Below are 25,822 nucleotides of genomic sequence, written 5' to 3' on the forward strand. Positions count from 1 at the left end.
TTTTAGAACTTTAAAGGAGTACCCTCTTCTTCCTCTTCCTCCACAAAGCAGGAAGGGAATTTTGCTCAGGCCAAGTTTGAGCCTATGCATTCCTTAGATATTAAGATGTTATCTTGGAAAGTTTTGTTTCTTGTTGCAATTTCTTCTGCTCGTAGAGTCTCAGAGCTCTCGGTGCTGCAGTGTCCATCCTCTTACCTTATTTTTCATTTGGATAAGGTAGTTCTGCGTACTAAGTTAGGGTTCCTCCCTAAAGTGGTTTCGGATAGAAACTTTAATCAAGAAATCGTTGTTTCTTCTTTGTGTCCTAACCCTTCTTCTCATAAAGAGCGTCTGCTGCCCAACCTAGACATGGTACGTGCGTTGAAATATTATTTACAGGCGACTAAGGATTTTCGCCAGTCTTCTGCTGTGTTTGTTGTTTTCTCTGGGAAATGCAAGGGTCAGAAAGTTACAGCTACTTCTCTTTCTTTGTGGCTGAAGAGTATAATTTGTTTGGCCTATGAGACTGCTGGACAGCAGCCCCCTGAGAGAGTCACAGCTCATTCTACGAGGGCTGTTTCCTCTTCCTGGGCTTCTGTGTGTCACGGTGCCAGGAATCAGACTGAGAAGAGAAGGGCAAAAATTATCACACCTTTATTAATAGCAAAAAATAATAAAAAGTCCACAAGTCAAATAACAAGCCAGGAGTCAAAAACAGAGCTGGTAGTCAGTTTAGCCGAGTCAGGAGCCAAAGCGAATAGTCAGATGAGCCGGAATCAGGAACAAGGAAAACAGCAGAGTCAGGAACCAGGAAGGACGTCAGGCAGCCAGGTAATACACAGGAACTCTCACAAACAGGTCTGAGACAACGCAAAGGCAAAGCATACTGAGCAGAGGCCCTTTAAATAATAAGTGATGACATCACAATTCTGAGACTGCATCCTGTCTCACATGGATGATGCACACCAGTCTGTAAAGTGCAGTAAATGAGCAGCATCCCCCACAATGCACCATAGTCAGGAAGAGAGGTAAGTAAAATGGCTGCCAGCAGCACATGGCAAACACAACAGGGAGAAAACCCTGCAAGGCTGCAACTTGGTCCTCTCTACACACTTTTTCAAAATTCTATAAATTTGATACTTTTGCCTCGGCTGAGGCTTCTTTTGGAAGAAAGGTTCTTCAAGCAGTGGTGCCTTCTGTTTAGGTACTCTGTCTTTTCCCTCCCTTATCATCTGTGTCTTCTAGCTTGGGTATTGATTCCCAATAGTAATTAGAGATGATCCGTGGACTCACCGTGTCATTAGAAAGAAATAAAATTTTATGCTTACCTGATAAATTTATTTATTTCTTGACACGATGAGTCTACGGCCCGCCCTGTTTATTTAGACAGGTTTTTGTGTTGTAAACCTCCGGCACCTCTGCACCTTGTGTTACTTCCTTTCTCTCTATTTCCTTTGGTCGAATGACTGAGGTTGGAGGGAAGGGAGGTGATATTTAACAGATTTGCTGTGGTGCTCTTTGCCTCCTCCTGCTGGCCAGGAGTAATATTCCTAATAGTAATTAGAGATGATCCGTGGACTCACCGTGTCAAGAAAGAAATACATTTATCAGGTAAGCATAAATTTAGTTTTTTATAGCAATCATGATAAAACAGTGTGTGAGTAATTAATTTCCAGAAGCTGTTTACACACACTTTTTAAATATAAATATTTAGTACTTTGTACCTATGTCTGTCAATGATTATCAGCTAATAATTAGGAAATTAATTAAGCACAATGTGTAAATACAATGTTACTTCTGATAGTAGAAGAAATGATTTTATGTAGATGGTCTAGTAGTCGGTCATTTTCAAAACGCACGCGCAACCCTATAGCACTGCACATCCTTGCTGTGATGCACATACAAGCCATGTCATGTCTTTTGTTACCACATTGTGCTTTTAGATTCGCGTGTTTCAAGGCATAACCCAGGATAAAGAAAAGGAGCTGCAAGAACAATCGCAGAAGCACGAACAGGAGCTGTTTAAATTACTGGCAAAGTCTGACGCCAGCGCCGACCTGCATCAGGTATGTTGTGATTGAGGTCCAGATTCTGTTAAGCGAACGAAGGATACCAGGGGCCAAGGCGCTGCTTACAACTTCATCATTGCAGGAGCCATACAACAGAGCTAATGCGTGCATGATATTGTGCGTTTGTGCGTACCCAGATGGGGAACCCATGCAGCCTGATACCTCCCTACCCTATATATAAGCTAACGGTAACAAAGCGCCAGGATATTTTTTTGTATACTGCTTGATTGTAATTATCCCACCACCTCTTTTATCCCCTTGTGGCCGCGTTCACCATCTGAGGGGTCAGTATTGTGCCAATTAATATATATATATATTATTGCAGCACATAAGTGTGTTTGGATAATGTTTCCTAAGCTGCTTCTAAAAGCAATGAAAGAAAAAGGAAATAGTGATTTATAAGGGTGCACTTTCCCCCATCTAAAACTTATTTTAAAAACCTTTATTTTTTTGTCATTCGATGTAAAATTTTAAAATTAGTTTCATTGATGAAAAAACACAAATTTAAAATTTATTGAGTAACTTGTATATAACCGCTACTTTGCTACTTCACGAACCCAATTTTTTTCTTTCGTTATTCAGATAGAGCATGAAATTTTAAGCAACTTTCTAATTTACTCCTATTATCAAATTTTCTTCATTCTCTTGGTATCTTTATTTGAAAAGCAAGAATGTAAGTTTAGATGCCGGCCCATTTTTGGTGAACAACCTGGGTTGTTCTTGCTGATTGGTGGATAAATTCACCCACCAATAAACAAGTGCTGTCCAGGGGCTGATCCAAAAATTGGCTGGCTCCTTAGCTTCTTTTTCAAATAAAGATAGCAAGAGAACGAATAAAAATTGATAATTGGAGTAAATTAGAAAGCTGCTTAAAATTGCATGCTCTGTCTGAATCACAAAAGAAAAAATTTGGGTTCAGTGTCCCTTTAAGACCTTCTTCCTTTTTTTTCCCCTTCTGACGTTTTCACCGTTGTCCAATTCAAATTGTGGCATTTTCCAGCATGTTTCAATGTAAACCCTCCCCCCCCCCAAAAAAAAGAAAAACAGAATCTTTTGCGCTTGACGTTAATAACGCATTCTCAAAAGATCCTGTGTTTTTTTGTTTTTTTTTTACATTGAAACAAGCCAAAATGCAACGATTTTGATTGGACAACTGCGAAAACGTCAGGAAAAAACAAAAAGGTCTTAGTGTTAGGGCTGCCGGAGCGTGCAGTAGCAAAGTAGTGGTTTTATATAAGTTACTAAAGAAAGTTTTCAATTTTGTGTTTTTTCATCACTGACACTAATCATTTTAAATTTTACAGCTAATGGCAAAAAATAAAGGTTACAATTCAACGCAAATAGCAGGAATTCATTGAGAAATTTACTCCGGTTATGTTGTGCTCTTGCTACTGTTACTAAACCCAAATTTAAGCAACTTTCTAATTTACTTCTATTATCAATTTTTCTTTGTTCCCTTGCTATCTTTATTTGAAAAGTAGGAATGTAAAGCTTAGGAACCCATGCACATATCATTTTTGACCTTTTTATCCCTCTAAACAATTTTCTTATTTAGTTCTCTTATCACATTGTCTTTGTTCTCTTGGTAATGTTTGTTGAAAAGCAGGGAGAGGTAAGCTTAGGAGTGTGCACATGTCTGGGTTTCATATCCCTTATAGGAAAAAACATTTAGTTTTTTTTGCTTGTCAGCTGCTTTCTCATCCTGGCCTAACTTTAGCTGCTTTATTGATGATGATGATGATTATTATTATTATTATTATTATTATTATTATTAAGAATATAGAGACTTAAACACTTTTTTTTTTTCTGCAAAGCAGTACTGACCATTCAGTGATTTCCTCCAAACCTTCTGAAACGTTCTTTAAGGTCTTGTAGCTGCACATCTGGTGCTCCTTGTTACTACATCTACAAACTATGTGGACCTATTTCTTTCTAATGACACGGTGAGTCCACGGATCATCATCAATTACTGTTGGGAATATCACTCCTGGCCAGCAGAAAGAGGCAAAGAGCACCACAGCAAAGCTGCTAAGTATCACTTCCCTTCCCACAAACCCCAATCATTCTCTTTGCCTGCGTTGCAAGGAGGTGGTGAAGTTTTAGGTGTCTGATAGACGTTCTGCAATCAAGATTTTTTTATTTTAAAGCAGAGAGCAGAGTAGGTTTACTCTGATCTTTCCTGGGGTCTAACCTTAGCCCACGTCAGTCTCTTCAGTAGAGCAGTGGTGGCTTTTAAGCAATTGGGAACTTGTGGGGTACAATCCTCACTGCACCTCTCAAACTGTTTTTACTGCCCTATCTTGAAAGCCTGAGTAAGCTTACTCGGTCTTTCTTTTTTTCCACAGATTCATGTGAGGGAGGACACCCTCTCAAACCAGGTGAGCTGTCCTTCTGCCGGACAGATATAGATTCAGGTAAGTACCAAGTTTATTTTTCTTTTTATAGGGAAAATATGGCACTTCACCAGGTAAATCTACATGGGACTTTAAATACCAGTAATTGTAGGCAGAGGAGCATTTAATATTTTTTGGTTGGGCTCAGTCTCTGTCCTTTTCTCCGGTTTAGATCCGGACAAGGACTGTGTATGTAAGGTGTTTTACTTTTATGGGTGCACAGAATTTCACTGTTGCGGCTCTGCTATAGATTTTAATGGCCGCCGGGAACCTCCACGATTAAGGAGGCGGTTTCCTTCAGAGGCAAGGCAGTTTTTGCGCGCTTTCCGGACTCACTTCCGGAGTGTCTTTCGGAATAGAGACATTAGTTTTGTTTGCGGCTATGCTGTATTAGAGGATCGCCCAGCCGACTGCGCAGTTCCAGATCGAAAACCGGATCGTTTGCATTCTAGATTGCCTGCGACTAGTAGGAAAGGTAGGCACCTCAGAAAAATTGCTGAGGTGTAGAGGCTGACTGGGGTTTTAATAAGGACCGCTGCTCCGTAGTTAAAGGGACAGTAAACTTAAAAAATAATGTTATATAATGCTGCACGTAGTGCAGCATTATATAGCATTATCTTAGCGGCAGGTAGCAAAAAAAAGCTTTGCAAGATATTTTATATTAAACCTGGATTTAGCAGCTCTTCGCTCCAAGATTTTCTGAGCGGGTCTTGAATTTTAAAAGCGCTTCACAGCACGCCCGATCGAACCATTGAAATGAATGTAGCTCGCTCCCGCTACCAAGCCAGAGCGGGAGCGAGCTACATTTATTTCAATGGCTCGATCGGGCGTGCTGTGATTAGACAGCGCGCCTGTGAAGCGCTTTTAAAATTCAAGACCTGCTCAGAAGATCCTGGAGCGGAGAGCTGCTAAATCCAGGTTTAATATAAAATATCTTGCAAAGCTTTTTTTTGCTACCTGTCGCTAAAATAATGTTATATAATGCTGCACTATGTGCAGCATTATATAACATTATTTTTTAAGTTTACTGTCCCTTTAAGTTTTTTTCCAGAAATAAAAATTTAAAGAGACAGTATCGTTTTTTTCTGTGATAATATCCAAGTGAAATAAAAAAAGAGCATCTTGTCTTGGTCAAAGATGGATCAAGAGGCCTTACAAAATGTTACATGTAGCCTGTGTTTTGACTCCCAGATGGAACCACCAATCCCTTTTTGTTCATCATGTATTGAAAGAACATTGTGTTACATAGATAGACTTTTTGATCCTGAGCCATCATTAGCTAAGGCGGATGCTGTTCAGGGGTCTCCTGTACCAGATATGCCGCAGCTTTCTCCTTAAGCGTCCCAACTTTTTTCGTTTACACATGCAGTGCCTTGCATTACCTCTCACGCTCCACTTGGAGTTTCTTTGCAAGATATTGCTGCCCAGGTATCCTCTGCAGTATCTGAGGCGCTGTCGGCTTTTCCCATGCTGCAGGGAAAGCGCAAGAGGAAATTTAAAGAATCAGTGAGCAAGGTTTCTGATCCTGGTGTGACTACTCAAGGTGCTTCCTCTCAGAAGTCTGAGGAGGAAGACACTTCGATAACGTCTGAGGGTGAAATCTCAGATTCAGACAGTATAATCCCTTCTTCTGACGCTGAAGTTGTATCCTTCAGATTTAAGCTGGAACACCTCCGTCTGTTACTTAAGGAGGTTTTGGCTACATTGGACAACTCTGATATGACTGTCGTAGTCAATCCTAAGAAATCCAGTAAACTGAACAAGTATTTTGATGTTCCCCCTCCGCGGTGGAGGTATTCCCTGTACCAGACCGTGCTACAGAGATTATTGCATGAGAGTGGGAGAGACCTGGAATTCCTTTTTCTCCATCCTCAATTTTCAAGACAATGTTTCCAATAGCTGACTCTATTAGGGAGTCTTGGCAAACAGTCAAAAGGTGGAAGGGGCTAAGAGAACCACTATTCCCATAGAGCATAGCTGTTCCTTTAAGGATCATATGAATAAGAAGTTGGAGGCGTTGCTAAAGAAGATGTTTGTTCAGCAGGGTCTGCAATGGCAGCCTGCCGTGTGTATTGCCACTGTCACCAGCGTGGCAGCCTACTGGTTTGATGCGTTGTCTGATTCTATTCAGACAGATACTCCTCATAGGGAGATCCAGGATAGTATTAAGGTTTTTAAATTGGCCAATTCCTTTATCACGGATGCTTCCTTACAAGTCATTAAGTTGGAAGCAAAAATATCTGGCTTTGCTGTACTAGCTCACAGAGCATTTTGGTGGAAATCCTGGTCTGTGGATGTTTCATCTAAGTCCAAACTTTTGGCGATTCCCTACAAGGAAGACCTTGTTTGGGCCGGGCTTGGCTGAAATTATTTCCGATATTACAGGAGGAAAAGGAAATTTCCTCCCACAGGATAAGAGAAATAAACAGAGTAATAAACAGAGTAATTTTCGTTCCTTTCGAAACTTTAGAGGTAAGCCTACCCCCCCTCTTCCAAGCAGGAACAGTCCAAGCCTTCTTGGAAGCACACTCAGTCTTGGAAGAAGGGGATGCAATCTAAGAAGCCTGCAAATGAATCAAAGTCAGCATGAAGGGAGCGGATCCTGTAGGGGGCAGACTTTCTTTATTCACCCAAGCCTGGGTTCGGGATGTTCCGGATCCCTGGGCGGTGGACATTGTATCCCAGGGGTACAAACTAGAGTTCAAGACTTTTTCTCCCTGGGGCAGGTTCCTCCTCTCAAGATTATCTGTAGACCAGATAAAAAGAGAGGCGTTCTTACATTGTGTCCGGATCTTTCCGCCCTGGGAGTGATAGTTCCAGTTCCCATGCAGGAACAGGGTCTGGGATTCTACTACAATCTGTTCGTGGTTCCCAAGAAATAGGGAACTTTTAGACCAATTTTAGACCTGAAATGTCTAAACAAGTTCCTCAGAGTACCGTCCTTCAAGATGGAAACTATACGTTCCATTCTTCCCTTGGTTCAAGAGGGTCAGTTCATGACAACCATAGACCTAAAGGATGCGTACCTTCATGTTCTCATCCACAAGGATCACCACAAGTTTCTGAGATTTGCTTTTTTAGACAAGCACTTCCAGTTTGTGGCTTTTCTGTTCGGCTTTGCCACAGCTCAAAAAAATTCTGAAAGGTCCTGGGGGCTCTGTTGGCGGTGATCCGGTCTCAAGGCATTGCAGTGGCGCTTATCTGGACAACATTCTGGTTCAGGCGCCGTCTTTTCAACAAGCAAGCTCTCATACAGAGATCTTGTTTTCTTCGCTCTCATGGATGGAAGGTGAATCTGGGAAAAGTTCCTTGGTTCCAGCTACAAGGGTAGTGTTCTTGGGGACCATAATAGACTCCCTATCAATGAAGATATTTCTGACAGAGGTCAGAAAATCAAAGATCCTCGACTCTTGTCTGGCCCTTCAGTCCTCTCCTCGGCCGTCAGTGTCTCAATGTATGGAGGTAATTGGTCTGATGGTAGCTGCCATAAACATAATTTTGTTTGCTCGGTTCCATCTCAGACCGCTACAGTTATGCATGCTCAGGCAATGGAACGGGGACTATGCGGATCTGTCTCAGCGAATAAATCTGGATCAGGCAACAAGAGAATCTCTTCCGTGATGGTTGTCTCAGGAACACCTCTCCCAGGAAACCTGCTTCCGCAGACCTACCTGGATGATTGTGACCACGAATGCCAGCTTGCTGGGATGGGGAGCAGTCTGGAGCTCGTTGAAGGCTCAGGATCTATGGAGTCTGGAGGAGTCAGTTCTCCCCATAAACATCCTAGAGCTGAGGGCGATCTTTAATGCTCTACTGGCCTGGCCTCAGCTTCAGCCTGGTTTATCAGGTTCCAGTCAGACAACATAACTTTGGTGGCTTACATCAACCACCAGGGAGGAACTCAGAGTTTGTTGGCCATGACAGAGGTGGACAAAATTTATTCAGTGGGCGGAGACCCACAACTGTTGTCTATCTGCGATCCACATTCCAGGAGTAAACAATTGGGAAGCAGATTTTCTGAGCAGACAGACCTTTCACCCGGGGGAGTGGGAACTCCATCCGGAGGTGTTTTCAGTTTGATCCTAAAATGGGGGCAGCCGGAGCTAGATCTCATGGCTTCTCAGCAGAATACCAAGCTCCCGAGGTATGGTTCGAGGTCAAGGGATCCACAGGCAGTCCTGATAGATGCACTGGCGGTGCCTTGGAATTTCAGTCTAGCATACCTGTTCCCTTCCGTTCGCTCTCCTTCCATGAGTCATTGCTCGGATCAAGCAGGAGAGGGCTTCGGTGATTCTCATAGCACCGACGTGACCTTGCAGGATCTGGTATGCAAACCTAGTAGAAATGTCATCTCTTCCACCTTGGAGACTTCCACTGAGGAAAGACCTTCAGCTTCAAGGGCCCTTTCTTCATCCAAATCTCGTTTCTCTAAAGCTGACTGCTTGGAGATTGAACGCTTAATTTTATCTAAGCGCAGGTTTTTGGAGTCGGTCATTGAGACCTTGATCTAGGCTCGTAAGCCTGTGACTAGAAAGATTTACCATAAAATATGGCGTAAATATATGTACTGGTGTGAATCCAAAGTTTTCTTGTGGAGTAGAGTCAGGATTCCTAGGATTTTGTCTTTTCTCCAGAAAGGTCTGGAGAAGGGTTTGTCAGCGAGTATCTGCCTTGTCTATTTTGTTGCATAAGCGTCTGGCGGATGTGCCAGATGTGCAATCTTTTTGTCAGGCCTTCGTCAGAATCAGGCCTGTGTTTAAACCTGTTACTCCTCCCTGGAGTCTTAACCTTGTTCTTAAAGTCCTTCAGCAGGCTCCGTTTGAGCCTATGCATTCCTTAGATATTAAGATGTTATCTTGGAAAGTTTTGTACCTTGTTGCCATTTCTTCTGCTCGGAGAGTCTCTGAACCCTTGGTGTTACAGTGTGATTCCCCCTTATCTTATCTTTCATTCTGATAAGGTGGTTCTACGTACTAAGTTAGGGTTCCTTCCTAAAGTGGTTTCGGATAGGAATATTAATCAGGAAATCGTTGTTCCTTTATGTCCTAATCCTCCTCATAAGGAGAGTTTACTGCACAATCTAGATGTGGTGCTTGTGTTGAAATTCTATTTGCAGGCGACAAAGGATTTTCGCCAGCCTTCTGCTTTGTTTGTCGTTCTCTCTGGAAAACGCAAGGGTCAGAAAGCTATGACTACTTCTCTTTCTCGCTGGCTGAAGAGTATAATTTGTTTGGCCTATGAAACTAATGGACAGCAGCCTCCTGAGAGAGTCACAGCTCATTCCACGAGGGCTGTTTCTTCTTCCTGGACCATCAAAAATTAAGCTTCTGCGGAACAGATTTGCAAAGCTGCAGCTTGGTCCTCTCTAAGCACTTTTTCAAAACTTTATAAATTTTATACTTTTGCCTCGGCCTCTTTTGGGAGAAAGGTTCTTCAAGCAGTCGTGCCTTCTGTTTAGGTTCCCTGTCTTGTGCCTCCCTTATCATGTGTCCTCTAGCTTGGGTATTGATTCCCAACAGTAATTGATGATGATCCGTGGACTCACCGTGTCATTAGCAAGAAAACTAAATTTATGCTTACCTGATAAATGTATTTATTTATTGACACAGTGAGTCCATGGCCCGCCCTGTATTTTTCAGACAGTTTTTTTTGTTGTGTGAACCTCAGGCACCTCTGCACCTTGTGTTGCTTCCTTTCTCTCCTTTTCTGCGGTCGAATGACTGGAGTTTGTGGGAAGGGAAGTGATACTTAACAGCTTTGCTGTGTGTGGTGACAGGACCACATGCCAAAAGCAAGAACCAGATGCCAAAGATGACGACAAAGAACTTCAGTGAACCATTATAACTTTTGTTTTACAGGCACAATTCACTTTATTAATAAAGATTTTACTACACGCATACCCATCTAGTGTACCCGCACTCATACATGAACTTTTAATTTTTTTCCAATTTTAAGACCATTGTATAAATGTTGCTCATGGGGTTTAGCATAGGAACTTGTGTCTATGTATAATTTTGAGTGCATTTTTGTAATGAATTGTATAAAGTTAGACTAGGAACTGACAGTCCTAGGAAAGTACAGAAGAGCTCGTATCGCCGAGGGAATGATTCTGAAGGGATGGTGAGAGAATTTTCCCTGTATGGTTTTCACTCCCACTATGTTCTTCTGTACTAGTGGGTATAACTAGAAAACGGGGCAACATAGGAGAAGAAAAAGTGAGGGAATGTGGTGACATTTTATCACTGGAATATTAAAATATAGCTCACAGATTTTATCCCTGGCAATTCACATAGCTGGTTATAAAATTGAATATTCAAGTAGTTCTTTGGCCTAGTGTCTGTCTAAGAAGGACACTCCCAATAGCCTTTAAATGGCATTTGATAAACCACTCCCTATTGAATTGGGGTATAAAAAAAACTAGAACACCAAAACCTCTCCCTCTCTCTCTCCCCTCTTCTTATCCTGCTCCTTCTGAAAAGATGGATGATGTTGGACACATTAGAGAATCTGGCTAAGTATTTCTGGGATAATATTCTGTGTAGCAGTGTTGCACAAATTGGGGTTGTGGTAGAGTTGCCCTGTATTAATTATTTGGAATGTTTTGCTGTTAAATAGATGTGTGTATATATACCTGTAAATATTTCTCTTATTAACATATATTGATTCCTAATAAACTCTTTGGAAACAATGAAGACCCTCTCATAGAGTTTATTTCACAACTAACAACTAATTAATAACCACACCGTGGTGCTCTTTGCCTCCTCCTGCTGGCCAGGAGTGATATCCCCAACAGTAATTGATGATGATCCGTGGACTCACTGTGTCAAGAAAGAATTTTTTTTTTTATCAGGTAAGCATAAATTTCTTCTTTTTTTTTTGTAAGACAGGCAGAGCAGCCAATCAGATGCTGTGCCTCTCGTCCCATAGACTGAATAGAGCACCTAATGATCATAGGTTACATAAGTGGGTGCACACTCTGTTTAGCTTATGGCATCTTTTTCTTGTTACATGGGGTTGGTGACTCGAGTGCCAAAAGTGCAGTTAGTGGTCAGTGTTGAGAGCTCTGTGGTACAATGTTATTAAACCTTTGAAAGAAAGAAAATTAAGTTTTAATGGCCCTTTAATATAATGACTGTTGTTCAGTGCCACCTACCTTTGCAGTACACAGAGCCTATACTTAATTAATGTAATTCAGACATAAGCACATTATGCCATTGGTACCCTCAGCATAGAACAGGGACCAATAAATATCTGTGGGTAAAATAACACTAGTCTGTTGTCCTGTGTCTGAGAAGTGGGTCGCAAAACGTGTTTCATATTTTGTACCTTCAGTTGCTTAAAGCCCTAAAGCAGAAACTGCACGAGGAGGAGGAGGTGCTTCTGGGAAAGAACCAGGTTATTGGTGTTCTGCAGGCAGAGCTGGATCACAAAGACCAGCAGCTGAAGGTGAGAGCTGTCTGTTATTGTAATAGGGAGGAACTCACGGGTTATCACTCCTCCTTCTGTACAATATGTTTATTAGTGTTTAAATTTAATGTCGTTTGTGCGTCTCACAACACAGACAGGGAACTAGGGCGAACAAGTCGTAACCCAGCAGCTGACCAGACTGCCCCATCTATTGTGTCTTTAGGAAATGAGTGAGCAGAGTAAACGCCTCCAGTCTGAGAGGGAGAACCTTCAGTCTAAACTGGATGCAGAGAAACACGTTATGAGAGCGCAGCTCCGAGACCTGATGGAGAAGCATGAGACTGAGCTGCATGCCGTGCGTGAGAAGCACGAGCTGGAGGTGCAGGAGAAGTGTCAGACTGTGCTTGAGCTGCAGAAACAGCTTCAGAATAATAAAGGCAGCGCAATGGAGGCCCCCACAGGATATGACCAGGAGACACAGGTTGAGGTGCAGAGACTGCAAGGTAACGCAGTGTTTACGTGCTTCTTGCTTGTGCTGTGTATACCAAGTGATTGCTGTGTGTATGTGGGATTATTACTGATAATGTACTTACATGCATACTACAGTGGTTTAGTGTTAGTGACGCAAGCAAGGCTCATAAACATAAAAATGGCAGCACACACCCAACAGTCACTGCACCTTGAAAAGATGGCAATTCAGCACGATACTATTTATTTTGTCATGTAAAACATTCTAAGATGTACTTTCATGTAAAAAGTGCAAAATGCGTAGGCAAATAGTAAAATCGGTGGTTAAATAAAGTATTAAGAAAGCTATGAAGATTGTGAGTCGTCATACTGCAGTCTATGATATGGAGATCTCACTAAGGGCCTGATGATCTAAAGCTCTCCACTCTGGCAAGATGATTAAAAAGTCTTATCAGTACGGCAAGGTCCCTCAAATAATTAAGGAAGACAAATTTTAGCCTGAGAGTTGTTTATCTCGCTATGCAGGGTTATAGGTTTTAAGAAGAAACCCTTACATTACAAAATAACACTAACAAATAGCCCCCAAAGATTTTGCTTGATTCCTCTCCAAGCCAGCGAGTTTTTTTATCATTATGCCCTAATTGTCACTCACTGAGTGTCACCGTGTGGTTCTCTGAGATGGTTACATTACTGTGTGTTATGCTGCACTCTATTGCCTTTCTACTTTATCAGAAATGTGTAGCAAAGACTTGTCTAAAACTACTACCCAAACTCACTGGCACTTTGGTGTCATAGGTAGCATACAAAATATTATAATAAAAAAAAAACTAAATTAAAGTTTTAAATATAATTTTTAATTGTGTTAGAGAAATGTAAGAGGATATTATGTGCATTTTAAGCTCATGTGTTAACAACTGGGCTAATTGTATGATCTCAAAGCAAATGCACAAAACCTAGAGAGGAACATATGTGGCCTATACCATAGTAACCTGATTCCCTGTCACCACAATCATCTTTTATAGAATAAATCACATATTCCAATTTCCTATTGATATTTCCTCCACTTTGTAAACACAGGTGAGATAGTGTAACGGATAATAAGGTGTCCTTAGTTCAACTCACATGGCTACTGACTTGTGCCATTATGGTCCTTAGTTCAACTCACCTTGCTACCGTTTTCTTTCTAATGACACTGTGAGTCCACGGATCATCTAATTACTATTGGGAATATCACTCCTGCCGAGCAGGAGGCGGCAAAGAGCACCACAGCAAAGCTGGTAAATATCACCTCCCTTCCCTCCAACCCTAGTCATTCTCTTTGCCTACGTTAGAGCAAGGAAGTGGTAACATTTAGGTGTTTGAAAGAAGATTCTTCTAGCAAGATTTTATTATTTTTCAGCAGTGCAAGATTGTGCTGCTTTGTCCTAGGGTGTAGCCGTAGTCCATATCAGTCTCTTCAGTAGAGCAGTGGTGGCTTTTAAGCAATGGGAACTTGGGGGATATAATCTTCACTGCGTCTCCCATGTATTTAATGCTGCCCTAACTTTGCAAGCCTTAGTAAGATTACTCAGTCTTTGTTTTTTTCTTCCACAGGTCCATGTGAGGGATCATGCCTCTCAAACCTAGTGAGCTGCCTTGCTGCCTGGCAGATTTTTGAGGTAAGTGCTGAGTTTATTATTTCTGGGAAATGCAGGAAAAATTGGGCACTTTATTACTTCCTCTTTATTTCCTTGCTGCAAAAAATAAAAAAGTTACATTTAAAATTTTAAGAGACAGTAACGTTTTTTTGTGTTTTTAATTTTTATCTAAAATTTAAGTTTCTTTACTTGTAATTTGTTCCATTGTGAGTTAAGAGGGGCCAAGAGGCCCTGCAAAATGTTACTTGTTCTTTATGTTTTGATGCTAATGTGGAACCACCAATCCCTTTCTGTTCCTCATGTATTGAGAAAACTTTGAATTACAGGGATAGACTCCTGAACAGGTGGATGCTGTTCAGGAGTCTAATGACAATGTTCAATATATGCCGCAGCTTTCTTCTCAAGTTTCCCAAATTTTATCGCCCACACATGCAAGACATCGCTAGCCTCATGTCCTCTGTGGTATCTAATACGTTGTCTGCTTTTCCCATGCTGCAGGGAAAGCGCAAGAGGAAATGTAAAGAATAAGTGAGTAAGGCTTCTGACACAGTTGTTGCTATCTCGAATGTTCCCTCACAGAAATCTGAGGAAGAAGTTGCTTCGGTAACATCTGAGGGTGAGATCTCAGACAGTGTAACTCCTCCTTCTGATGCTGAAGTTGTATCCTTAAGGTTTAAGCTGGAACACCTCCGTTTGTTACTTAAGGAGGTTTTGGCTACCTTGGACGACACTACGGTTGTAGTTTGATGTGCCTTCCGTGGTGTAGGTTTTCCCTGTACCAGATCGGGCTACAGAGATTATTGCTAGGGAATGGGAGAGACCTATTGTTTCCTATTGCTGACTCTATCAAGGAGTCTTGGCAGACGGCCCCCAAGGTGGAAGGGGCAATTTCCACTTTAGCTAAGAGAACCACTATTCCCATAGAGCAGTGATTTTTAACCTTATTTTTGCCGTGGCACACTTTTTTACATTAAAAAATCCTGTGGCACACCACCATCCCAAAATTTAAAAAAAATCACACATTGTAGCCTAATACAGCATATATATATACACATACACACAAACACACACATACTGTATGTATTGTGCTGTTATGCCATGCCTCCTACAAACTACCCCTGCACTGGGAGTAAAAAATAAGCAAAGTTTAAAAAATATGTCACACTGTTGTCAGTCTGCCGTGGCACACCTGAGGATCTCTCACGGCACACTGGTTGAAAAACACTGCCATAGAGGATAGTTGTTCCTTTAAAGATCCTATGGATAATAAGTTGCTCATAAAGATGTATGTACACCAGGGTTTACAATGGCAACCTGCGGTGTGTATTGCTACCGTCACTAGTGCGGTGGCATACTGGTTTGATGCGTTGTCTGATTCTATTCAGGCAGACACTCCCCTTGAAGAGATCCAGGATAGGATCAAAGCCCTTAAGTTGGCCAATTCCTTTATTACGGATGCTTCCCTACAGGTTATCAAGCTGGGAGCTAAAATTTCTGGGTTTGCCGTACTGGCCCGCAGAGCCTTATGGTTGAAATCCTGGTCTGCGGATGTGTCGTCTAAGTCTAAGCTTTTGGCGATTCCTTACAAGGGTAAGACCTTGTTTGGGCCGGGATTGGCGGAAATTATTTCCAACATTACGGGAGGAAAGGGTCATTTCCTCCCTCAGGATAAGAGGAATAAGCAGAAGGGACGTCAGAGTAATTTTCGTTCCTTTCGAAACTTCAAGGGTAAGCCTTCCTCTCCCTCTACAAAACAGGAAAAGTCCAAGCCTTCCTGGAGGTCCAACCAGTCTTGGAACAAGGGAAAGCAATCTAAGAAGCCCGCTACTAACTCAAAGTCAGCATGAAGAGTCTGCCCCCGATCCGGGACCGGATCTTGTGGGGGGCAGACTTTCCTTCTTTGCTCAGGCGTGGGTTCGGGATGTTCAAGATCCCTGGGTAGTGGACATCGTGTCCCAGGGATACAAACTAGAGTTCAAGACCTTTCCTCCCAGGGGCAGGTTTCTGCTCTCAATATTATCTGTAGACCAGATAAAAAGAGAGGCGTTCTTACACTGTGTTCAAGATAGTTCCTGTTCCAATGCAGGAACAGGGTCTGGGTTTTTATTCCAATCTGTTCGTGGTTCCCAAAAAAGAGGGAATTTTCAGACCAATTCTAGACCTCAAAAGTCTCAACAAGTTCCTCCGAGTACCGTCCTTCAAGATGGAAACTATTCGTTTCATTCTTTCCTTGGTTCAGGAGGGTCAATTCATGAAAACAGTAGATTTAAAGGATGCGTACCTGCATGTTCCCATCCACAGGGACCATTACAAGATCCTCAACTCTTGTCTGGCCCTTCAGTCCTCTCCTCGGCCGTCAGTGGCTCAATGTATGGAAGTAATCGGTCTGATGGTAGCTACCATGGACATCATTCCGTTTGCCCGTTTCCACCTCAGAACTCTGCAGTTATGCATGCTAAGTCAATGGAATGGGGATTATGCAGATCTGTCTTTGCGATTACATCTGGATCAGGCGACAAGAGACTATCTTCTTTGGTGGGTGTCTCACGATTATCTCTCCCAGGGAACCTGCTTTCGCAGACCCACCTGGGTGATTGTGACAACGGACGCCAGCCTGCTGGGATGGGGAGCAGTCTGGGGCTCTCTAAAGGCTCAAGGGACATGGACTCGGGAGGAGTCGGTTCTCCCCATAAACATTCTGGAGCTGAGGGCAATCTTCAATTCTCTCCTGGCCTCAGTTAGCTTTGGTCCGGTTTATCAGGTTCCAATCGGACAATATAACTTCAGTGGCTTACATCAACCATCAAGAAGGAACTCAGAGTTCCTTGGCCATAACAGAGGTAGCCAGAGGTAGCCAGTGGATGGAGACCCACAACTGCTGTCTATCTGCGATCCACATTCCAGGAGTGGACAATTGGGAAGCAGATTTCTGAGCAGACAGACCTTTCACCCAGGGGAGTGGGAACTCCATTCAAAAGTGTTTTCCAGCTTGATTCTCAAATGGGGACAGGTCTAACTGGATCTCATGGCATCTCGTCAGTACGCCAAGCTTTCGAGGTACGGGTCGAGGGATCCTCAGGCTGTACTTATAGATGCTCTGGCGGTTCCTTGGAATTTCAGTCTTGCATACCTATTTCCTCTGTTTGCTCTCCTTCCTCGGGTCATTGCTCGAATCAAACAGGAGAGGGCGTTGGTGATCCTCATTGCACCGGCGTGGCCTCGCAGGATCTGGTATGCAGACCTAGTGGAGATGTCATCTCTCCCTCCTTGGAGACTTCCACTGAGGAAGGACCTTCTACTTCAAGAGCCCTTCCTTCATCCAAATCTAGTTTCTCTGAAGCTGACTGCTTGGAGATTGAACGCTTAATTTTATCTAAGCGTGGTTTTTCTGAGTCGGTCATTGGGACTATGATTCAGGCTCGTAAGCCTGTTACCAGGAAGATTTACTACAAGATATGTCGTAAATATCTGCATTGGTGTGATTCCAGAGGCTACTCTTGGAGTAGAGTTCGGATTCCTAGAATTTGGTCTTTTCTACAAGAAGGTTTGGACAAAGGTTTATCGGCAAGTTCTTTGAAAGGTCAAATATCTGCCTTGTCTATTTTGTTACATAAACGTCTGGCGAATGTACCAGACGTGCAATCTTTTTGTCAGGCCTTAGTCAGAATCAGGCCTGTGTTCAAACCTGTTACTCCTCCCTGGAGTCTTAACCTTGTTCTTAAAGTTCTTGAACAGGCTCTGTTTCAACATATGCATTCCTTAGATATTAAGTTTTCTTCTACTAGTTACGACGAGTCCACGGAATCATCCTTACTTGTGGGATATTATCCTCCTGCTAACAGGAAGTGGCAAAGAGCACCACAGCAGGGCTGTATATATAGCTCCACCCTTCTCTCCACCCCCAGTCATTCTCTTTGCCTATACTAGTAATAGGAAGAGGTAAAGTGAAAGAGGTGTTAAAATGATAGTTTTTATTTTTAATCAGAATCAATCCTGTATTTAAACCTATCGCTCCGCCATGGAGTTTGAATTTAGTTCTTAATGTTCTTCAAGGGGTTCCGTTTGAACCCATGCATTCCATAAGATATTAAGCTTTTATCTTGGAAAGTTTTGTTTTTAGTTGCTATCTCTTCTGCTCGAAGAGTTTCTGAGCTTTCTGCGTTACAATGTGATTCGCCTTATCTTATATTCCATTCTGATAAGGTGGTTTTGCGTACTAAACCTGGATTCCTTCTTAAGGTTGTTTCAAATAAGAATATTAATCAGGAAATTGTTGTTCCTTCTTTGTGTCCTAATCCTTCTTCTAAGAAGGAGCGTCTGTTACATAACTTGGATGTGGTTCGTGCCTTGAAGTTTTACTTACAAGCGACCAAGGATTTCCGTGAAACATCTTCTTTATTCGTTGTTTATTCTAGAAAGCGTAGGGGTCAAAAAGCTATGGCTACCTCTCTCTTTCTTTTTGGCTGAAAAGCACCATCCGCCTGGCATATGAGACTGCTGGACAGCAGCCTCCTGAAAGGGTTACGGCTCATTCTACTAGAGCTGTGGCTTCCACATGGGCTTTTAAAAACGATGCTTCTGTTGAACAGATTTGTAAGGCTGCGACTTGGTCCTCCCTTCATACTTTTTCCAAATTTTACAAATTTGATACTTTTGCTTCTTCTGAGGCTATTTTTGGGAGAAAAGTTCTTCAAGCAGTGGTGCCTTCTGTTTAACCATCTGTCTTGTCCCTCCCGTTCATCCGTGTCCTGTTGCTTTGGTATTGTATCCCACAAGTAAGGATGAATCCGTGGACTCGTCGTATCTAGTAGAAGAAAAGGAAATGTATGCTTACCTGATAAATTGATTTCTTCTATGATACGGCCCTCCCTGTCATTTTAGACAGATTATATTTTTGTTTTTCAAAACTTCAGTAACCTCTGCACCTTTTAGCTTTTCTTTTCTCTTCCTATACCTTCGGTCGAATGACTGGGGGTGGAGAAAAGGGAGGAGCTATATATACAGCTCTGCTGTGGTGCTCTTTGCCACTTCCTGTTAGCAGTAGGATAATATCCCACAAGTAAGGATGAATCCGTGGACTCGTCGTATCGTAGAAGAAATCAATTTATCAGGTAAGCATAAATTTCCTTATTATCTTGGAAAGTTTTGTTTCTTGTTGCAATTTCTTCTGCCCGCAGAGTCTCAGAACTCTCGGCGTTGCAGTGTGATTCCCATTATCTTATTTTTCATTCTGATAAGGTAGTTCTGCGTACTAAGTTGGGTTTCCTTCCTAAGGTTATTTCGGATAGGAACATTAATCAAGAAATTGTTGTTCATTCTTTATGTCCTAACCCTTCTTCCCATAAAGAGCGTCTGCTGAAAAACCTAGATGTGGTGCGTGTGTTGAAATACTATTTACAGGCGACTAAGGAGTTTCGGCAGTCTTCGGCTCTGTTGGTTGTTTTCTCTGGGAAACGCAAGGGTCAGAAAGCTACAGCTACTTCTCTTTCTTTGTGGCTGAAGAGTATAATTTGCTTGGCCTATGAAACTGCTGTACAGCAGCCTCCTGAGAGTCACGGCTCATTCTACGAGGGCTGTTTCCTCTTCCTGGGCATTCAAAAATGAAGCTTCTGTGGAACAGATTTGCAAGGCTGCAACTTGGTCCTCTACACACTTTTTCAAAATTCTATAAATGTGATACTTTTGCTGAGGCTTCTTTTGGAAGAAAGGTTCTTCAAGCAGTGGTGACTTCTGTTTAGGTTCCATGTCTTGTCCCTCCCTTATCATCTGTGTACTCTAGCTTGGGTATTGATTCGCAATAGTAATTAGATGATCTGTGGACTCACCGTGTCATTAGAAAGAAAACAAAATTGATGCTTACCTGATAAATGTATTTCTTTCTTGACACGGTGAGTCCACTGCCCGCCCTGTTTTTCTAAGACATGTTTTTGTCACGTTATAAACCTCAGGCACCTTGTTGCTTCCTTTCTCTCCTTTTACTTTGGTCGAATGACTGGGTTTGGAGGGAAGGGAGGTGATATTTAACAGCTTTGCTGTGGTGCTCTTTGCCGCCTCCTGCTGGGCAGGAGTGATATTTCCAATAGTAATGAGATGATCCGTGGACTCGCTGTGTCAAGAAATAAATACATTTATCAGGTAAGAATACATTTTTTTGTTTTTCTCTTCATATATATTAGAAATCTTAAAAAATATCTAGAAATGTAACTGCAGAACTTACCAATAAGCTAATGCTTAACCTTGTCAGATGCTCTTTTAATAAAATGTTTAAAAAAGGGCTCTGCTCCTCCCTAAACGTAATAAAAATGTAGCTCTCGTAAGTTAGCAACAGCAGGTTCCCAAGTTAAGGCCCAGAGCCTAAATTTTAGCTGGAAAAGGACACATTAGAATCAGAAGAGGATAATGGTACATTGTGAAGTTTGATTACAAGCATTTTAGCTTGTTCAATATTTCTAGTAAAGCTTTTTTTTCTTTAGTGGTATCTTGCACTGCTCTTGCTACCTGAGGATGTAGGGTGTATATGGTAATATCACTGTACGCATTCCATTTTGTTATCACGTGTTTTGCTGTTAGCAGTTGATTCACCTAAGTGTTTCTCATTTTTAATTTCCATACGTTTTCTATGATTGTCACTTTATTCTGGCACTTATGTGAATGCTGTGTACAAGCTACCTTTGTAGCACACTGCCCAGTTAACTCCTTATTGGCACACAATTTCATGTAATCTGGGTCACCCTATTGTTCAGAGCTCTATTTCTCCAACATTGGTGTGTCCGGTCCACGGCGTCATCCTTACTTGTGGGATATTCTCTTCCCCAACAGGAAATGGCAAAGAGTCCCAGCAAAGCTGGTCACATGATCCCTCCTAGGCTCCGCCCACCCCAGTCATTCTCTTTGCCGTTGCACAGGCAACATCTCCACGGAGATGGTTAAGAGTTTTTTGGTGTTTAAATGTAGTTTTATTCTTCTATCAAGTGTTTGTTATTTTAAAATAGTGCTGGTATGTACTATTTACTCTGAAACAGGAAAGGATGAAGATTTCTGTTTGTAAGAGGAAGATGATTTTAGCAGACAGTAACTGAAATCAATTGCTGTTTCCACACAGGACTGTTGAGATGAAGTAACTTCAGTTGGGGGAAACAGTTAGCAGTCTTTTCTGCTTAAGGTATGACTAGCCATATTTCTAACAAGACCATGTAATGCTGGAAGGCTGTCATTTCCCCTCATGGGGACCAGTAAGCCATTTTCTTAGTTAAACATAAAAGAATAAAGGGCTTCAAAAAGGGCTTAAAAAATGGTAGACATTTTTCTGGGCTAAAACAATTGCTTTACTAGGCATATTATGCAGATTCTAACTAATTATTGGTATTATAATCTTGGGGAACATTTAGAAAAACGGCAGGCACTTTGTTGGACACCTTTTTCAGATGGGGGCCTTTCTAGTTATAGACAGAGCCTCATTCTGGGACTGTATAGGGGTTAAATGTAAAAACGGCTCCGGTTCCGTTAATTTAAGGGTTAAAGCTCTGAAATTTGGTGTGCAATACTTTTAATGCTTTAAGACACTGTGGTGAAATTTTGAACAATTCCTTCATACTTTTTCACATATTCAGTAATAAAGTGTTTTCAGTTTGAAATTTAAAGTGACAGTAACGGTTTTATTTTAAAACGTTTTTTGTGCTTTGTTGACAAGTTTAAGCCTGTTTAACATGTCTGTACCATCAGATAAGCTATGTTCTATATGTATGAAAGCCAATGTGTCTCCCCATTTAAAGTTATGTGATAATTGTGCCATAGTGTCCAAACAAAGTAAGGACAGTAATGCAACAGATAATGATATTGCCCAAGATGATTCCTTAAAATGAGGGGAGTAAACATGATACTACATCATCCCCTACTGTGTCTACACCAGTTATGCCCACACAGGAGGCCCCTAGTACATCTAGTGCGCCAATACTTATTACCATGCAACAATTAACGGCTGTAATGGATAACTCCATAGCAAATCTTTTATCCAAAATGCCTACTTATCAGAGAAAGCGCGATTGCTCTGTTTTAAACACTGAAGAGCAAGAGGACGCTGATGATAACTGTTCTGACATACCCTCACACCAATCTCAAGGGGCCATGAGGGAGGTTTTGTCTGATGGAGAAATTTCAGATTCAGGAAAAATTTCTCATCAAGCTGAACCTGATGTTGTGACATTTAAATTTAAATTAGAACATCTCCGCGCACTGCTTAAGGAGGTGTTATCTACTCTGGATGATTGTGACAATTTGGTCATTCCAGAGAAATTATGTAAGATGGACAAGTTCCTAGAGGTTCCGGTGCCCCCCGACGCTTTTCCTATACCCAAGCGGGTGGCGGACATAGTAAATAAAGAGTGGGAAAGGCCCGGCATACCTTTTGTCCCCCCCACTATATTTAAGAAATTATTTCCTATAGTCGACCCCAGAAAGGACTTATGGCAGACAGTCCCCAAGGTCGAGGGGGCGGTTTCTACTCTAAACAAACGCACTACTATTCCTATCGAAGATAGTTGTGCTTTCAAAGATCCTATGGATAAGAAATTAGAGGGTTTGCTTAAAAAGATTTTTGTACAGCAAGGTTACCTTCTACAACCAATTTCATGCATTGTTCCTGTCACTACGGCAGCGTGTTTCTGGTTCGAGGAACTAGAAAAATCGCTCAGTAAAGAATCTTCGTATGAGGAGGTTATGGACAGAGTTCAAGCACTTAAATTGGCTAACTCTTTTGTTTTAGATGCCGCTTTGCAATTAGCTAGATTAGCGGCGAAAAATTCAGGGTTTGCTGTCGTGGCGCGCAGAGTGCTTTGACTAAAGTCTTGGTCACGGATGTGTCTTCCAAGACAAAATTGCTTAACATTCCTTTCAAAGGTAAAACATTATTTGGACCTGATTTGAAAGAGATTATTTCAGACATCACTGGGGGAAAGGGCCACGCCCTCCCACAGGATAGGTCTTTTAAGGCTAATAATAAGCCTAATTTCTCCAACATAGGTGTGTCCGGTCCACGGCGTCATCCTTACTTGTGGGATATTCTCTTCCCCAACAGGAAATGGCAAAGAGCCCAGCAAAGCTGGTCACATGATCCCTCCTAGGCTCCGCCTACCCCAGTCATTCTCTTTGCCGTTGTACAGGCAACATCTCCACGGAGATGGCTTAGAGTTTTTTAGTGTTTAACTGTAGTTTTTATTATTCAATCAAGAGTTTGTTATTTTAAAATAGTGCTGGTATGTACTATTTACTCAGAAACAGAAAAGAGATGAAGATTTCTGTTTGTATGAGGAAAATGATTTTAGCACCGTAACTAAAATCCATGGCTGTTCCACACAGGACTGTTGAGAGCAATTAACTTCAGTTGGGGGAACAGTGTGCAGTCTCTTACTGCTTGAGGTATGACACATTCTAACAAGACGATGTAATGCTGGAAGCTGTCATTTTCCCTATGGGATCCGGTAAGCCATGTTTATTAAGATAGTAAATAAGGGCTTCACAAGGGCTTATTAAGACTGTAGACTTTTTCTGGGCTAAATCGATTCATTATTAACACTTATTTAGCCTTGAGGAATCATTTATTCTGGGTATTTTGATATGATTATATCGGCAGGCACTGTTTTAGACACCTTATTCTTTAGGGACTTTCCCTAATCATAGTCAGAGCCTCATTTTCGCGCCGGTATGGCGCACTTGTTTTTGAGGACAGCATGGCATGCAGCTGCATGTGTGTGGAGCTCTGATACATAGAAAAGTCTTTCTGAAGGCATCATTTGGTATCGTATTCCCCTTTGGGCTTGGTTGGGTCTCAGCAAAGCAGATTCCAGGGACTGTAAAGGGGTTAAATATAAAAACGGCTCCGGTTCCGTTATTTTAAGGGTTAAAGCTTCCAAATTTGGTGTGCAATACTTTTAAGGCTTTAAGACAATGTGGTGAAATTTTGGTGAATTTTGAACAATTCCTTCATACTTTTTCGCAATTGCAATAATAAAGTGTGTTTAGTTTAAAATTTAAAGTGACAGTAACGGTTTTATTTTAAAACGTTTTTTGTGCTTTGTTATCAAGTTTATGCCTGTTTAACATGTCTGAACTACCAGATAGATTGTGTTCTGACTGTGGGGAAACCAAGGTTCCTTCTCATTTAACTATATGTATTTTATGTCATAAAAAATTTTAGTAAAAATGATGCCCAAGATGATTCCTCAAGTGAGGGGAGTAAGCATGGTACTGCATCATCCCCTCCTTCGTCTACACCAGTCTTGCCCATACAGGAGGCCCCTAGTACATCTAGTGCGCCAATACTCCTTACTATGCAACATTTAACGGCTGTAATGGATAATTCTATCAAAAACATTTTAGCCAATATGCCCACTTATCAGCGAAAGCGCGACTGCTCTGTTTTAGAAAATTCTGTAGAGCATGAGAACGCTGATGATATGGTTTCTGAAGGGCCCCTACACCAATCTGAGGGGGCCAGGGAGGTTTTGTCTGAGGGAGAAATTTCAGATTCAGGAAACATTTCTCAACAAGCTGAACCTGATGTGATTACTTTTAAATTTAAGTTGGAACATCTCCGCGCTCTGCTTAAGGAGGTGTTATCCAATTTGGATGATTGTGATTATCTGGTCATTCCAGAACCACTATGTAAAATGGAAAAGTTCTTAGTGGCCCCGGGGCCCCCCGAAGCTTTTCCTATATCCAAGCGGGTGGCGTACATTGTTAGTAAAGAATGGGACAGGCCCGGTATACCTTTAGTACCTCCCCCCATATTTATAAAATTGTTTTCCTATAGTCGACCCCAGAAAGGACTGATGGCAGACAGTCCCCAAGGTCGAGGGGGCGGTTTCTACTCTACACAAGCGCGCCACTATACCCATAGAAGATAGTTGTGCTTTCCAAGATCCTATGGATAAAAAATTAGAAGGTCTGCTAAAGATGTTTGTTCAGCAAGGTTCCCTTCTACAACCAATTGCATGCATTGTCCCTGTCACTGCAGCCGCGTGTTTCTAGTTTGATGAGCTAGGAAAGGCGATTATTAGTAATTCTTCTTCTTATGAGGAGATTATGGACAGAATTCGTGCTCTTAAATTGGCTAATTCTTTCACCCTAGACGCCACCTTGCAATTGGCTAGGTTAGCGGCGAAAAAATTCTGGGTTTGCTATTGTGGCGCAGAGCGCTTGGTTAAAATCTTGGGCAGCGGATGCGTCTTCCAAGAACAAATTGCTTGACATTCCTTTCAAGGGGAAAACACTCTTTGGCCCTGACTTGAAAGAGATTATCTCTGATATCACTGGGGGCAAGGGCCACGCCCTTCCTCAGGATAGGTCTTTTCAAGACCAAAAATAAACCTAAGTTTCGTCCCTTTCGCAGAAACGGATCAGCCCCAAGGGCTACGTCCTCTAAGCAGGAAGGTAATACTTCTCAAGCCAATCCAGCCTGGAGACCTATGCAAGGCTGGAGCAAAGGAAAGCAGGCCAGGAAACCTGCCACTGCTACCAAGACAGCATGAAATGCGGGCCCCCGATCCGGGACCGGATCTGGTGGGGGGCAGACTCTCTCTCTTCGCTCAGGCTTGGGAAAGAGATGTTCTGGATCCTTGGGCGCTAGAAATAGTCTCCCAAGGTTATTCTCTGGAGTTCAAGGGGCTTCCTCCAAGGGGGAGGTTCCACAGGTCTCAGTTGTCTTCAGACCACATAAGAAGACAGGCATTCTTACATTGGGTAGAAGACCTGCTAAAAATGGGAGTGATTCATCCTGTTCCATTAGGAGAACAAGGGATGGGGTTCTACTCCAATCTGTTCATAGTTCCCAAAAAAGAGGGAACGTTCAGACCAATCTTAGATCTCAAGATCT

The 25,822-nt window shown here is 42.0% G+C and overlaps 1 protein-coding gene across 9 annotated transcripts in view; it reads left to right on the forward strand.

Annotated features, from left to right (window-relative positions):
- The window catches only part of LOC128666129 (golgin subfamily B member 1), a 438,305-nt gene that overhangs the window by 108,759 nt on the left and 303,724 nt on the right, over nt 1-25,822 (forward strand). For all 9 annotated transcript variants that reach the window (XM_053720543.1, XM_053720552.1, XM_053720548.1 and 6 more), the window contains exons 8-10: nt 1,923-2,045; nt 11,774-11,887; nt 12,072-12,351. In XM_053720543.1, coding sequence (XP_053576518.1) covers nt 1,923-2,045; nt 11,774-11,887; nt 12,072-12,351 — 517 coding nt within the window. The remainder of the gene's footprint in view (nt 1-1,922; nt 2,046-11,773; nt 11,888-12,071; nt 12,352-25,822) is intronic.

Source organism: Bombina bombina, chromosome 7 (assembly GCF_027579735.1).
Source record: "Bombina bombina isolate aBomBom1 chromosome 7, aBomBom1.pri, whole genome shotgun sequence".
In the NCBI taxonomy this organism is placed as follows: domain Eukaryota; kingdom Metazoa; phylum Chordata; class Amphibia; order Anura; family Bombinatoridae; genus Bombina; species Bombina bombina.